The following is a 16,920-nucleotide window of genomic DNA, read 5'->3' on the forward strand; positions in this document are numbered from 1 at the left end:
GGGTTTCCTTTTAGCTGCTCCAAGACACTGGAGACTAAAAGAAATATCAATATAATAATTCAGTTCTTAAACTCATTTGTTAAATCCTATCTTTGTTATTACTTCTCCTTCTCCACTGATCCTTCTTCCAATCTTCAGGGCTATGTCCATTCTAACTTTTTCATGTTGAAACAGGGTGTCGACAATATAGGATAAAGGGATGAAATTAGTTGATGTTTTTGGAGAGGTTGGCACCACTGAGTTTCAGAATTTATCTGACTTAGGAACCACCTGGAGGTTATAGGCTTCTGGAAAGCAAATTTAGAGTATGAAACGCTTATATAATCTGAAATAGAGCCCTGGGTGTTCTTTAGGGTTACCAGGAGTGATGCTGGTTGGGGTTTGGTAAACCATGGCAATTCGCAGTATCTAGCTGAAGCTTGCATAAGAGTAGTCTCCAGAACAGCCTCTTGACTGCATCTGAACTCTCTTAGCCAACTGAAACCTGATTTTGTTACATTTCTTTCTCCCCGTTTTGGTCAGGAAGGAGTTGTCGATCCCAGTTATTATTTAACTGTGGGGGGAAGAAGAGAAGTCAGTCAAACTCACCCCTTGGCACTGTAAAATACAAAGCGTTTTATCTTAAGAGTTTTCTCTTTTGCACTTGTTCTCTTAGAGCAATAGAGGTAGCTCTGTCTCCTCTCTCAGTCTGTTATTATGATCAAATCTTAGAACTAACACAGTCTATACCAGACGAAGCAGTGGGGTTGACAGACTGTAGGCATTTCAGATAAATGGTAGCAGGAGTGTAAGAAGCCAAAGGAAGATTTGGTAGTGGAATCACTCAAGGAGGAAAGACAACTGAACCTGTCTCCACAGGTCAGCTGCCCTGGACTGCCCTGGTCATGTGGACAGATGCTACCAGGACCCCACCGAACGGTAAATTCAAAAGAGGCCGGGTACAAGGTAGACAGAAGGAAGGCTGTGACAACATCAGTCAGGACTTGAAACATGACTTCCCCATGTGGGAAAGCTGACAGCGAGAGAAAACTAGTGAAACAGAGACTTCAAATGGGAAGTTCCACGGGAAGAGAACCAGTTATATGCAGTGGGCCAGGGGCTAGGATTGTGTCCTCCAATCAGCTTTGCAACAATCACTGTGATGCCCAGACTTCCTTCTACAAATATAAATGGCACAAGACTAAAAATACACTTGTGGCTTCTTCCTGTAGGCTGCCGAGAAAAGCAACAGCCTGTAGGAAGAAAATGGGGTGTGATTATTTCAAATTTGCCCCAGGCCACATCCCTTCAAAACTCCTGAATGGGTGCTATGAAAATAAGGCATATTTTTGGAGGATTTTCTTCACTGTGTGTCTACATCTAAATTTAATAAAGGAATAACACTCTTTTAAGGTGGTGGCCAAAGAAATTGCATACCCAATTTCTTAACAGCAGTGCCAAAAGGCTCTACTGAGATATTTTGGGAAATAGTACTTTCTACTCAAGGATTCAATCACAAAATTGCTATAAGTGAAGGGTAATGCGACTAAAGATATTTTTCAATAACTCCTTTTTAAATAAAAACTAACATTATTTTTCAAATATTACATTATATCACTAAAAAGTCTTCATGCAATAAATATATTTTGTAAATTATACTTAATTTACATACTACTGGTATTGCATTTGCATGAGCAAAAATGTGGCAGCTTAGGAAACAAAGCTGAGTACCTTCCCACTAGGCAATCTATTCTATTACTGCCATGCGGACATTTGATTACTTTTATTTGGCTAAGGAGAAATCATTAACGGGGGAAGGAGAGAAATAAGTGACTATCTACATAAGCTGATAAAGAAGAATAAGAAAAGCATTCAGGGAAGAAAACTGGGCAACAGTGAAATAAATACACAACCAGCCGCATCAGGTCTTTTCAAATTCTGACTGTCCCAAAGCCATGGCTCAATCATACATTTGCTCAACCTCATTCCTGGATATCAAGGTGATATCACTTGTTCTGCCGGCTACATGGAGAAAAGACCAGTTCAGGTATTGCAAAGAGCTAAATTAGTATCTTTTTAACTTTTTTACTGGTTTGTCTCAAACTGGTTACGGTACTGCCCTTTGAAGTACTGTGAATTTCTATAACGCAATACCTATTAATGTTTACATGTAAAAATGCCTTTAAAAGACAAATTCAAATTGTTTGGATTTATGTTGGTTTTGGACTATTCTGTTCTTTCCACCAGATGATGACTAGAAAATTTCTGACCTTATATTTACATTAATTCTGGTATCATTTTTATATTTCTTAATGGAACCAAAATTTTAATGAACTTGTTTGCTTTTTATTGCCAATCATTGGTCCTTATCTTCTGTTTTTGTATTTCTTTTAATTTTCCATGATGCATCTTTTTCCTATCTTGTCAATCTAATAGTTAATTTTAGAATTCAAATTAATTATCAGATGCAGTCTACTTTCACAGTATAATATAAACAACTGAAGTGTAATTAAGGACTTCACTTCTATAAACGTTCCCTCTTTAGAATTATCCATTTTCAACTCTCTCCTGGATTATTCTTGTCGGTATACAAATATACTATACTATCTCCTCCCTCTTTTAAATTCTCTCCATTGAGATTTTTGCTCAACCCATACCTCTACAACTTTTACAGCAAAACTAGTCCAAGGAGCCATCTAAACTTTCAGTCTCCCCTTCCTCACCTCTCATCTGAACATGAACTCGCTTCTCTGTCAATCTTTTTAGACCCACGGAAACTCTACTTGTTAGCGCCATCAATGAATACTACCTTGATAAATCCACAACCCTCAGTCCTCATTTCATTCGTCCTCTTAGCAATATTTGATACAACTGACTCCCTCCTTCCTGAAACACTTTCTTCCCTGGCATTCTCTCTCATACTCTTCCTCTGCAGCCTAACAGGTCTGACTCAGACTGTTTGCTGCATCCTTCTTTTCCTGAACTCTAAATGCTGAAGTGTCCCAGAGCTCTTTACACAGTGCCTCAATGGTATTTGTTAGACGCCAAACAGATCATACCACATCTGCTCAAACATTCCAATTCCAGTGCTTTCATCATATTCAGACCAATATCCAAATACTTTACAAACACCTCCGAGGCCGGCAGGATGTGCCCTGCTTCCCTCCGTGCCCTCCTTTCCACCTTTCTCCCACTGCCTTCTCCCTCTCCTCCCGCTGGTCTCCTCTGCACACGCCATGCTCACTTCTGCCTCAGGGCCTTTGAACTTGCAGATCTCTCTTTCTGGAAAAGTCTTGGACCAGGCCTTATTAACACAGCGTACTTCTCAGAGAAACCTTCGATTGTATCTAAACTTGCACCCCTCTCTGATTACTTTCCATCCCCTTACCTTGCCTTATTTTTCTTCAAAGCACTTCTACTACCTGATATAGATTTATTATTTGTCTCTCCCACAAGGTCAATGAAAGTAGGGAGATGTTCATATTGGTATCCAAAGACCCAGAACTGTACCTGGCATATGGCACATCACAGATGTGTACACGGGTAGGAAAGGAGAGAGGGAGTGGGGAAGGAGGAGGGGAAGGGAAGGAAAAGGGAGAATCCCAAATACCTCCTTTTCCATTAAGGTAATTATGAATCACAACACTACTTGTGACTGACTATGAACCTCTATGTTTTCCTGCAACTAAATATCTGTAAAAAATGAATGAAAATTTTCTGGGAAACACCAAAAACTTCCCTAGGTTGGAATGCAATTCCTTCAAGAAATCAAATAATCCCTCTAGGAATTTGTCTCAGGTTACCCAGAGGCAAAACTTTTGGCCAAACCAGTCCTCTCCGCTGGTCCCTTGGCCTGGAGAGTCACTGCTTCTCACCACCCCCTCGTTGGGAGCTAATACTGCTGCCTGTCTTTCTGACATTAAGCTAAAAAGAGCCTTCCTCTGGAAACTTGATCTGGCATCCTCGCTTCCCATAGCTCTGGGCGAAATTATGTCGGTTTACTGGACTTTTCAGAGCATCCTTTCATTTCTCTTCATATCACAACTTACTCAAGGCCCAGCTATGACATGTGTCCTGGGCTAGCTGCTAACCTGCCATTCCTTTAGACCGATATTCTTAAATACTTGGGGAGAGATGAGTGTGGTCTAAGGAACAGGATGCGCTTCTCTCCTCATTAGACAGCATTTTTCTCTCCTGCTGTTGTTGGACAGGCATGGCCTTGGGGAAGTTTCACCCCACGGCATCCCCCCAACCCTAACCATTGCTTTTGAGCACCACAGTAAAAACATACACAATATCCTCCGTGAAAACACTTTTGGCAAATAAAGCTTTTTCTCTTTGCATTTCTATTTAAATCCCCTTCACTGGGTAGCTGCTTAGCTGGCCCTTGTTATAATCTACATCCGTCCACAATTATAAAAAATTTAATTGTATGCTTTTTGTTTAATGTCTACATCTCCCAATAACTGTAAGCTAGTGAGATACAAATAGCATCTGTTTTGTTCTCCGTTATACCCCTGCTTGGTCGACAAGATGCCTGGCACATGATAGGTGCTCAGTGAATAGCTGAATGGACAGACGTTTCAATCCACATGGTCTACTACCTCAGATGTGGCTGTGAACATTTAGTCTATTGTGTATTATGACATTCAGAGAAATCTATTTCTCTACCCTAGACTAGATATATCAACTTTGAAATTATCAGCTACTACAATAATTGATATTTATATGAGTTACATTCTGTATTTTTATTTTTGGGGGCAGCATTTTGAAGGTTCAACTCCCCTACCAGTACTTTCTTTTACTTATTCATACCAGCAAAAAGGTCCTAAATGGGAATGGAAGAAAGGGCCCCCTTTATGACTCAGCATTTCACTGCTGGCCCAGTGCCCCACTGCAAATGTAGAAGATAAAGTCCTAAATTATCACTGAAATGCCCTTTCCTTTATCCATTCTGTGAGGAAGGCAGGCCTCCTTCACTGAACACTTTTACCATCATCTAATTAATTGGTTAAACACAAAAATAAAAATTTACATAGCTATGGTAGTTTTTATAGAATATGGTGTTTATAAAAACTTAATATAAGCTAATAATACAAAGAAACTACAGTACATTTCCAGTTTCTAATACTAAACTCTCATCTCTTTTAATGTGTTACAGCAACAACTTTGAGGGGCAATCCCATATCAATTTCTTAGGACACTTTGTCATTTTTAAATTCAAATGTATGATTTTTTCCATTTTCTGATTGCACAAGAATTGGAAATGCTTAATTTCTGAACATTATTACTTCTAGTGGGTTTTTTTTTTGCAATAATGATAAACAACTGCATATATTTATTGATAGTTGATTAATTCTAAGCATTTACACATATGGTATTTTCAAATTTTCCCAATAATCTTGTGGGATGGATCATAGTATTATCCCCATTTTATCATTAAGGAAACTGAGGATTAGTAAGACTAAATAAATAACTTTCCCAAGTCTAAAGCTATAAGTGAGGATTCTAACTAATAAACACTTGACCCCAAATCTCATGTTCCTAGCCACGCCCCAGCACAGCATGGCCCATAATTACATAGTTTGTCATTCTTCACATGAGATTATTGAATAAAAAAACACTGCAAAAAAATAACATAAATATACTCATGTATCGAACAAATTACAGCATGAGTCTCCACAAAATCCTTCAAAGATATGTTTTCCAGAAAAATCAAATTATGGCAATGTATATTTTATATATTTGACTTTTTAAATTAAAATAACCTCCCTCACAAAAACAATAATGACAAATAAAAGAATATCTCTTTTATTGCCTTCATTAATAAACAAAATTGTATAAAAAGTCATAAGCAGCAGTAAAGTCTATCAATTTCATAATAAAAGCAACGTTTCTCAAGTGTTACCACATAGAGATTGGATTCTATGGTATCAACCCTCCCCTCACATACATATAGAATAATATGCAAGGTTATTATTTGTTTTCACTATTTTTTGACTCCTCCTCAGAAGTTTTAAACTCAACTGTAAATTATAAAAGAAAAAAAAACTGGCATGGCCTTCTGTTATTCTTTGCTTATTTATATCAAAAGCATTAGCAGTATCAAAGAGGGTTCAGCCTGTGAAGCCTGTGAAAAGGGTCCATAACCCCTCCTTTTGCTCGACCTGTTCATGAGAGGGTGACGGGGCTAGTTCCTGGTCTGCACCCACAACAGCTCAAAGGACAGAGATGGTCAGGTAAGCAATGAATGTCTGTACTGGAAGTCTGCAGCCTAAAATCCCTGTATGCTGTGAGCCCAGAGTCTTTTATCTTGGTGAAACTGAGAAGGTGAAATTTATTTCATGTGCTATGAAGAAGCTCACTGCACACATAATAAAACAACTTGCTAACTGCAAAAGCACAATTTCGTACTGTATATTTGCAAACTCTTCTCTAAGTTCACAATCAAATGGTATTTCTATGCACTAAATTCTACTTTATACAAGAATCAAAAACACTGATGTTTACTATTTTGATAAGAAGACAGTTTATAGACAGTTTATGTATTCATCAATGATGTTTTAATTATAGGTGTCAGTGGAAATATAGTGTCTAAGCACAATGTAATATAAAAGTCTTAATCCATCATCATTTCTGGGTTCTGAAGATAAATTTATGGACATGTTATGTTTCTGTAGAGGGGTGGCTTGCTTTTCAGATCTATGGGAAGGGAAGAAAGAATAGACAGTATGACACTATTACAATTCCTTCTACAGAAGGGGAAAAAAAGAGGAAAAACAAAGAACAAGAGAAATAACTTCAAGGTCAGTTGCATAACTATCAGATTTAATTAAATAACTCGGCATTATTAATTAAACACAGTCATGTGGCAAAGTATCTTCCTGCCTTCTAAACCCTAGAAGGGAATATTAATATAGCATTTTGAGATATTCCCAGCCATACTAAGTTATTTAAGATAACTTGGTTTATTTAAGATAATAACTTGGGCTTATAAGATGGTAAGAACCCAAGCTACCTGATACTTTTATAGTCCAACACTCAACTTCAAAATTATTTTCATGGGAACTTAATTTACAAGTCACTCAAAAGTGAAGGATCTGATACCAGGCACAGTAACTCTAGTGTTTTATATTATTGTCATTAAAGTAAGTTCCAATCGAAACAACTGAAAGAAAAAACATTCTGGCTCACTTTTCAAAAAATTCATGTCTAACTTCTATAAAGAATTTAAGCATTTACTGCATTGAATTTGCTTCACCACAGATCAGAGATCTTTCCCATATAAGCACTTGAAGATAAGCATTATCTCACAAATTTAAATATCTGAATTTTGACATTAAATGCCGTGGTAAAGAAAAATACACACCAAGCATATACCTATGTAAACAAGGGGTCAATTCCTACTACGCTGCGCCCCACTCAACGGCTGACAAGCTGGTGTCTCTGTGCTGTTCTGGCTGGATGAGTGTCCTCACACAGGCTTTAGGTAGGTTCCTTTTACTGAAAAAAATTAAGCTCCCTCTAGTGCAGAAATAAGTCAAAGCTAGACTTGCGTCTCTTACCTTTGCCATGGCTTCTCCCATCCTCCAAAAGCGGAACTACAATAGTGTTGTTCACATTTCCAGGTGACCGCACAGCTGTGTAGACAACAGGCACCGACTGGACCACCACGGGGATGCGGTGAACGTGACTCAGTTTGTTAGACTGTAAATTCATGGGACTCGAAGGTGGTACGGGATGGATAATGTGCAAAAACTGCTGGCCTCCTACCCCAGAGGCCGAGGCAACAAGGGGCCCTGGAGTTAATACTGTTGACGAGGACGATGCTGAAGAGACGGATGTGATGACAGTTGGGGATGAGGCTGGACGACTAGAAGACGATGACGAAGTTGAAGTAGAAGAAGGTGAGGAGGCAGACGCTGTCATGGAAACTGGGGAGGATGAAACAGCTGTAGGGGATGTCCTGGCTTTGTTTATTGACAAGTCCACTGGCTCAGTTTGTGTTTGGAAGTGATCTACAGATAACGAGTCCTCCGGGGGCTCCCCTTTCACATTATTTAGCAACAGGGGGACAGCTTCCATATCGGGGTAGTTGTGGACGTTTGGAGACTGTGGGGAGAAAAACGGAACACATGTTTATCTTCGGTAATCATGCATTTAAATAGATGCAAGATTGATTAACGTGGGTATTTATTCACTTTTCTCTTTCATTCACCAAATATTTGAAAGATTTCCATGTGACAGTTAACTGCAATTAAAATGGAGGGTACACAAATACAAAAGAGAGTTAAGACAAGATCTCTGCCATAAACACACTTTCATTCTATTGGGAGAGACAGACACAATCGTTAATACACAGTGAAATTAGTGTCCTATGGAGGAGAAAAGGGGTCACAGGAATTTAAAAGAGAAAGTCAGATTCAGAAAGCAAAATAGATACTACCTGTTTAATTAAAAAAAAAACACATTCAATTGGTTGGCATTTTGAACCATGCCTCCTCACTGCATTTATAAGCTTCAGTTTTCTCAGTGATAAGCTAACAGGCATTTTGACTAGACAGTCTTCTTTCAAGCTCAAAAATACTAAGATTTCATTACAAATTTTATAAAAAGTTATTAGCAGAAACACTGGGCATTTTAAGCCTTAACTTCCTACTTCCGATACCTCATTTCATTTCATTTCCTCACCCAACACTCTCATAATCTAGAGACAAAATATTACCTGGCCACCACACTGGGAGAACTCACTAAGACATATCTACTTTCATATTTAGGGCAAAGGCTACCACACCAGCCATTATAGTATTACAAAAAAGCACAAAATTTATCTAATCCTCCACACCTGATCACTAAATCATTACATCCATGCCATTTCTAATGCGTGGATTATAACCTACTCTCTGAGTACGACAAATATTTCTCAAAATAAAGCTCAAAATAATATGCAGAGCCACTACATTGGACGTTTTAGGAAACAGTAATACTTTTAGGAAAAAAATCCAAGGAAATTTAAATTGTTGACAACTGCTTTAGCTTATCGAAAATGAATGATAACTATTTTGTCCAACTTTATTTTACTCTTTTAACTTTTAACGAGCAAAATTAAAATTTTAACAACAGCAATAAAGATTCCAAGATTTTGCTCTGACGGATGTGCTTAGCATGTTATTCATGGGCATAAATATAAACTTATTCGTGCACTTATCGACTCGTACAATCAACAAATATTTATTGAATGTGGACTTCTGAGGTCCAAATTTGTTAGTATATGTCAGGGTAACTTTAAAGGGGAGAATTAGACTATAAAACAATTTTGGTTGCATCTAATTTGAGGAGAATAATACAAACATTATTGTTCTATTATATGAGGATCAATTTTTTTTCAGATTTATTATGGTTTCAGAACAATAGTAACTAAAATTATATTAAATTGTTTCATTTGATTCTTTGTTTAAGAAAGGATTTAATTTGCTAGTCCCCCTAAAACTTGAGCACATAACCACAGGAACAAAGCATGATGCTTAAAGTTTTTCTTTATAGATTATATATTATACCTCCATCCAGAATACACAACAGGTACTAGTGCAAGGGCATTTTATTCAGCAACAGTGTGAAAAGAAGGAAAATGATAAGTCAGCAATGGTAGCAAATCAACTCTAAAGGGAAATAGGTTTATGTTTTACTGTTTTCTTTTGCATTTTTTCTTCTAACAGGGCTACTCCCACAAACTTTTTTAAGAGTTAGAAAAAATGAAAATGAGCCATCCAAAATGTCTACTACACAAAATTCCTAAAGACAAGATTTTTATTTTACGTGTTGACATTGAGAGAAGAATGGTTTTCAATCTTCTTACAAACATTAAGAAACAGAAGGGAAAAAAAACACCATAAATTGAACAAATTTTATTAAAAAGTTATTAGCATTATCTACTCTTCTAACTAAAATGATATTTGAATTTGTTCTCAGCATTATAATTTAATTTCGTCACAGAACAATGTAAGATTTTTTAAAAATATGTTTTACCCATATGGAAATTCTTCATCGAGGCTGCTTCTATAAAAGTCATCATTAAAAATATAGAATACATTATTAAGCACATATTAAATGCCACCTGTTTGCCTGACTTTAAATATAGTCTTAATAGTTTCTTTGTTTTTCTGTAAAGGCATATCCAAAATTCTTATTTTAGAAATATTATTTCCACCATAAATTTTTCTCCTCTCCATTTAAACATAGGTTCCTGTATATATTTATAAGCCAAGGACCAAGGTGTGATTTCTTACTATAAAAGCATTCCATAATGCAAAAGGAAAGATTGCTTTGGCAGATTATGACCATGCTCTTGTTGGTGAATATGGAACTTATTTGTAAAGCGATTACATTCGAGACATCAAGCTTCACTGAGCTTTGCAAACTACTTAGACTTTTCTACAAAATGAACAAGAGTCTACCTTTTGTAGATATCTGCTAAATCCCTCACTGAGGAAAATAGTCACTCCTTAAGCTACTTTATAAAAATGGGAAATAGAGAGTGTTCCTTGCACAACTCTGATGTATATACGAGAAAGCTGTAACTATGAAATGTTAAGAGCCCCAAGGTGCTTTCTTTCTTTCTCTTTCTTAGAGAAGTTGTGGGCTTACTAAACAATAGTGCATAAAATACAGAATTCCATATACTACCTCACCACCAACACCTTGCATTGACGTGGAACATTTGTTACAAGTGATGACAGCACAATTTTATAATTGTACTATTTAAATAAAATCCATGAATTAACTTAGGGTTCACTGCTGGTTCCACGGTATGCATGCATGCATGTATGCATGTATGTATGTATGTATGTATTCTGTTGTCATATATGCAACCTAACATTTCTCCTTTTAATCATATTTAGATATATATATCAGTGCTGTTGAGTTCACAATGTTGTGTGAGCATCACTACCATCCATCACAAAATATTTCCATCATTCCAAATAGAAATACTGGGCATTTTAAGCCTTAACTTCCTATTCCCGATATCTACTCATCCTCTGATAATCTATATTCTAGAGTCTGACTCTGAATTTGCTTATTCTAATGGTTTCAAATCAATGAGATCATACAACATTTGTCTTTTTGCATCTGGCTTATTTCACTCAACATAATGTCTTCACAGTTCATCTATGATGTAACATGTATCAAGACCTCATTCCTTTTTTATGGCTGAATAATATTCTGCTGCATGTACATACCATATTTTATTTATCCATTCATTGATTAAAAGGACACTCGGGTTGCTTCCATATTTTGGCAGTCGTGAATAATGTCACTATGAACATCAGTGTGCAAATACCTGTTCAAGTCCCTGTTTTCAATTCTCGTGTACTGCCATATCATATGCCAACTGTATACTTAGCTTTCAGAAGAAATGCCAAACTGTCTTCCACAGCAGCTGCACCATTTTACATGGTCACCAACAATGAATAATTGAGTGTTCCTACTTCTCAGCCTCCTCACCAACACTTGTTATTTTCCTTTTTTTATATATATATGCTGTATGGCAGGGTCACATTTCATTACTTTTCCATATAATTATTTCATTATTTTTCCATAATATATTCCATATATATTCCATATGAGTTGTTGCAGCACCATTTCTTGAATTTTGTTTTGTTTGTCTGTTTTGCTTGTTTGTTTCTTTTTGAGAGCACATAGACTCGGAATTGAACCTGGGTCTTCCTCATGGCAGGCAATAATTCTACCACTAAATTACCCTTGCATCCCCTCTATTTTCCATGTTTCTTAATAGCAGCCATTCTAATGGGTGTGAAGCAGTATCTCATTGTGGTTTTGATTTGCATTTCCCTGATGGCTAGTGATGTTGAGCATCTTTTGATGTGCTTTTTGGCCATCTGTATAGCCTCATCGGAGAGACACCTATTCAAGTCCCTTGCACATTTGTAAAATGGGTTGTTTGTCTTTTGGCATTTATTTATATATTCTGAATACTAAACCTTTATCAGATGTGTAGTTTTCAAAGATTTTCTCCCACTATGTATGTAGATTGTCTTCTTACTTTCATGAAAGAGTCCTTGAGGTACAAAAGTTTTTAATTTTGAGGAGGTACCATTTATCTATTTTGACTTTTGTTGTTTGTGCTTTGGGTGTAAAGTCTAAGAAACCACGGCCCAACACAAAGTCCTGAACATGCTTCCCTATATTTTCTTCTAGGAGTTTGACAGTTCTACCTCTTATAATAAAGATATTTGATCCAAACTGAGTTGATTTTTATATATGGTATAAAGTAAGAATCCTCTTTTTTTTTTTTTGCAAATAGAGATCCAGTTTTCCTGGCACCATTTGTTATATCTGTTCTTTTCCAACTGAGTCATCTTTGGCACTTTGTGAAAAATCAGTTAGCCATAAATGTGAGGGTTGATTTCTGAGCTCTCAACTTAATTCCACTGGTCTCTAGGTCTGTCCTTGTACTGGTACCATGCTGTTTTGATATCTATGGCTTTGTAATAAGTTTTAATATCAGAAAGTGTGGGTTCTTCAACTTCACTCTTCTTTTTCAAGATGGCTTCAGCTATTCAGTCCCCTTACCCTTGCATACAAATTTGATTATTGTCTTTTCCATTTCTGCAAAGGTTGTTAGAATTTTCATTGGGATTGCACTGAATCTGTAAGTTGCTTTGGGTAGGATTGAAATCTTAACAATATCTAGTCTTCTAATCCATGAGTACAGACTGTCTTTCCATTTATTTAGGTCTTCTTTGATTCCTTGTAGTAATGTTTTGTAGTTTTCTGTGTACAAATCCTTTACATCCTTGTGTAGATTTATTCCTAGCTATGTGACCCTGTTACCTGTGATTATGAATGGAATTCTTCTCTTGACATCCTTTTCCGATTGTTCATTGCTTGTGTATACAAAGAAACACTACTGATTTTGGGGTGTTGATCTTGTACCCCACTTTACTGAACTCATTTATATACTTCAAGGATCTTTCAGGTGGATTTCTCAGGGTTTTTTGTATATAGGATTATGTCATCCACAAAAAGTGAAATTCTACTTCTTCCTTTCCAAATTGGATACTTTGCATTTCTTTGCCTTGCCTAATTGCTTAGTACAATGTTGAGTGATAGTGGGCATCCTTGTTTTGTTCCTGATCTTAGAGGGAAATCTTCAGTCTTTCACCATTAAGTAGGATGTTAGCTGTGGACATTTCATATATGTCCCTCATCATGTCGAAGAAGTTTCCTTCTATTCCTTGTATTTTAAGTGTTTTTATCATGAAGACATGCTGGATTTGTCAAATGCCTTTTCTCCTGAGGCATTTGAGATGATCATGTAGTTGCCAATGATCATAGAGAGTAATTCACAGTTCTTTATTGTAAATTGGGAAGACAACATGTGTCAAGCCCCTTCCTCACTCTCCTTCCTGGAACCTGTACAGTGTTCTCTGGCCTCTGGACTTTCAAAATAGTTGTTTCAGACAGTCCTGCCTGCTTAAGAGTTGTTTTGCTGGAAGAACTGAGTTCTGAAGTTCCCTACTCCACCATCTCCCCACAATCCTCTCTCCAAGGTGCTTTCAAATACTTGAGAAATGCAAAGCTTTTACATTAGCTCAAACCTAAATATAGAAAATGCTCATGACAATAAAGAAGGATAAACTAAACTTTTGGACCAAAGACATATCTTATTTGGAAACTTGGACAGATTATGTATGAATTTATAAGCACAAACATCACAGACACACATGCTGGGTTCCTTTTTTCATATGTAGCAGTTGAAATGCAGCCAGCATGTTAAAAAAAATAATGCTTCATCAGTATAATGCGAACAAAATCCTTATGTACCATTCATCTGTTCACAGTGTTGACATAATATCCCATAATATCATATCCTGACAGCCCATACTAATCTCTTATACTGTGGTAGTGTGGCAGGAAAAGCCATGCATAACTCCGGTTTCAGGCTTCACAACATATTTGTAAAGCCAATAACAGTGCATAAATATGATTTCCGAACAGTTACAGTATAATCCGTCCACCTTTTAGAGAAAAGACCTGAACGGCTTAATCCTGAAATCACTGTTAGGAATTCATTTCTTTACTTTTAGAACTGTTAGGAATTCATTTCTTTACTTTTAGAAAGTGGAAAATCAAAAATGCACTGGTTCTGAGACTCAATCCCTAAATGTGGAGCTGTAGTGAGGTGACAGAAGCAGAAGAAAGAGCCAAGAGGAAAAAAGAAAACTGAGGAGAAATAAGAGGAAAATGACAGAAGTATTAGAAGTAAAGTATTAGAACAGCTTGGAAGATCACCCATTTACTAGAGAAAGGAAGAGACGATATGGGCAAGTGACCCAAAGAACAGCCACTAAAGGAAAGGGATACTTAAAGGACCAGAAATAACAAAGGTTAAGTTTGTAACTTTTAAGCAGGTCGAGGGAGAGGAACTGCTGTAAAAAGAATGAGAAAGGATTCTAATCTCAAATTCTACTCTTGGTAAAATCTACTCCATTTTTGATACAGCGCTGATAACTGAACTAAGTGTTTTTTTTTTTTTAAAGCCCTTTAAGATTTTCACCCAGTTGTGCCTTTAGATGCTCTTTTGCTGTTGCTGTCCCTAGAGTGTAAAAACAAAACATTTACCGTATTCACAGTATCAAATGAAAACAATATTCCTTCTAAAGACATGAAGATTGGATGGGGAGACCAATGTGTATCAAGTAAAATGAGAGTACTTAATAATTTCATTTTCCAAGAGATTATATTCATTCATTCATTTCTAAGAAATTGTATAATCCAAGAGATTATATAATCCCCCTTGAAAGGACCCACATAATTATTATTAGTAATAATGTATCAAGATGTAATTCCACAGATACATGCAAACTTTCAGCCAGGTACATGCCAACAATACACTTTACAAATACAATGTCTGTGAAAACCTAAAGATAATAATTATATTATAAACAGGATCATATTGTTATATATTAACATTTTATTAGCAAGGATGAAAGCCAATTTTACTCATAATAATCCACTGAAAAGTATAACATGTAATATTCTCATGCACGTCTCAATTTAAATGATCTGGGAGTTAAATTTCAGCTTTTCTAAATCAGATAATTTTTTCCCTAAATACTGAAAACATAACTTCAGCTTTAGACAGTTTGTTGAATGAATGTAAAAAAAATGAATCTAAAACCTTCTGTGTATTAACAACCTGAGTACCAAATGTGTTTCTTACAGTCAGCCACTGCCATAAACTGGACCTCATTATTTATTGTCTGTTAAGTAGATAAATGTTTTTTTTTAATACTGACTGTGTATTTTAATTACCTACTAGCTGCCAGAATGCAATAGACCAGAAATGGAATGGCTTTTAAAAAGTGGAATTTAATAAGTTATATAAACATATAACTAAGTTCTAAGGCCATGAAAATGTCCCAATTAAAGCAAGTCTATAGAAACATCCAACCTAAGGCATCCAGGGAAAGATACCTTGGTTCAAGAAGGCTGATGAAGTTCAGGGTTTCTCTCACAAGTGGAAGGGCACATGGTGAACACAGCCAGGGTTTCTCTCTTATCTGGAAAGGCATATGGTGAACACAGCATCATCTGCTAGCTTCCTCTCCAGGCTTCCTGTTTCATGAAGCTCCCTAGGAGGCACTTTCCTTCTTCATCTCCAAAAGTCACTGGCTTTTGGACTCCCCCCCTCTGTGGTTCTGTGGCGTTCTTTCATCCTTCCCTGCTCTCTCACAATCTCCAAAGGTCACTGGGTGGTTCTGTAGCATTCTCTGCTCTCTCAGAATCTCGTGGCTTTCTCTGTTGTTGTTCTCTAGCTTTTTCCAAAGTATTTCTTCTTTTCAAGGATTCCAGTAAAACCAATCAAGACCCACCTGGAATGGGTAGAGACATGTCTCCACCTAATCATGTTTAACACCCACACCTGACTGAGTCACAGCTACATGGATATAAAATAATCAAGTTTCCAACCTACAGTGCTGAATAGGGATTAGAAGAAACCGTTGCTGCCACAAGGTTGATTAGGATTAAAACTTGGCTTTTAGGGTACATAAGTTTTTTTCAAACTGGCACACCTGGTAATCTTAAAGAAAAAAAAAAGTTTTGTCACCACCAGAAAATCAGTATCTTAGAGAATCTTATGTGTAGTCATGTTTGAGGACAACAATATCCTGCTGAATGTCATCCTAGAGAGATATGCAGTCCGTTTCCCCTTTACAACACCAGGGATTTTTAAATACATGTCACCTTCACACACACACACACACACACACACACACAACACGACAGCCCCAGCTCTCCATCCATCTATCAATCAATCATTTAAATAAATTATGTTTAATTTTACCTTTACAAATTTTTCTGCAAATAATCTCATGGCAGGTTTTAGAAAAGATCATCAAGTGGCTTGGCTAACTCTATATAGCTTGTGCCTTCATTGTTTTGTACCTTTGTTGTGTTTGTGCCTTGATATGTGGTATTATAGAAAGAAAACTTGATTTGGACAGAAAAGACTTGAATTCATGACTTATCCCTGTCATTTATTAGCCATGCAATCCTGTTATAATCATGAAAATTCTCTGTATCATAGTAACATTAATTCCAAACTCACAGTTGCGATGACTGAATTAAGGGAATTAAGTGCTTCTACTGTTCGACCGAGAAATGTGTAAGAGAGAAGCAAATAAGCAGAGCCCTCCCTTCTAAAACTAAAAATCCCAGTCAGAACCCCATCTATTATTCTATCTCAGAGGTGACTCACTGAACTCAGCATAAGCTATATTCTGACAGAGGATCACATAAATACATCCACTGCAGAGATACAGTATTTGTTAAACAAGTAAATAAATAAACATTACAAAAGTAGCTGAACAAGTCTGAATATTGTGAGCATTTTTAAGGTCCACTTATGATTTTAAA

General features: G+C 36.6%; 1 protein-coding gene across 5 annotated transcripts in view; it reads right to left on the reverse strand.

The window, feature by feature from the left end:
* Positions 1 to 16,920, reverse strand: part of KLF12 (KLF transcription factor 12) — a 483,475-nt gene that overhangs the window by 165,614 nt on the left and 300,941 nt on the right. For all 5 annotated transcript variants that reach the window (XM_077158427.1, XM_077158426.1, XM_077158429.1 and 2 more), the window contains one exon: positions 7,545 to 8,091. In XM_077158427.1, coding sequence (XP_077014542.1) covers positions 7,545 to 8,091 — 547 coding nt within the window. The remainder of the gene's footprint in view (positions 1 to 7,544; positions 8,092 to 16,920) is intronic.

Source organism: Tamandua tetradactyla, chromosome 4, assembly GCF_023851605.1.
Source record: "Tamandua tetradactyla isolate mTamTet1 chromosome 4, mTamTet1.pri, whole genome shotgun sequence".
NCBI lineage: Eukaryota > Metazoa > Chordata > Mammalia > Pilosa > Myrmecophagidae > Tamandua > Tamandua tetradactyla.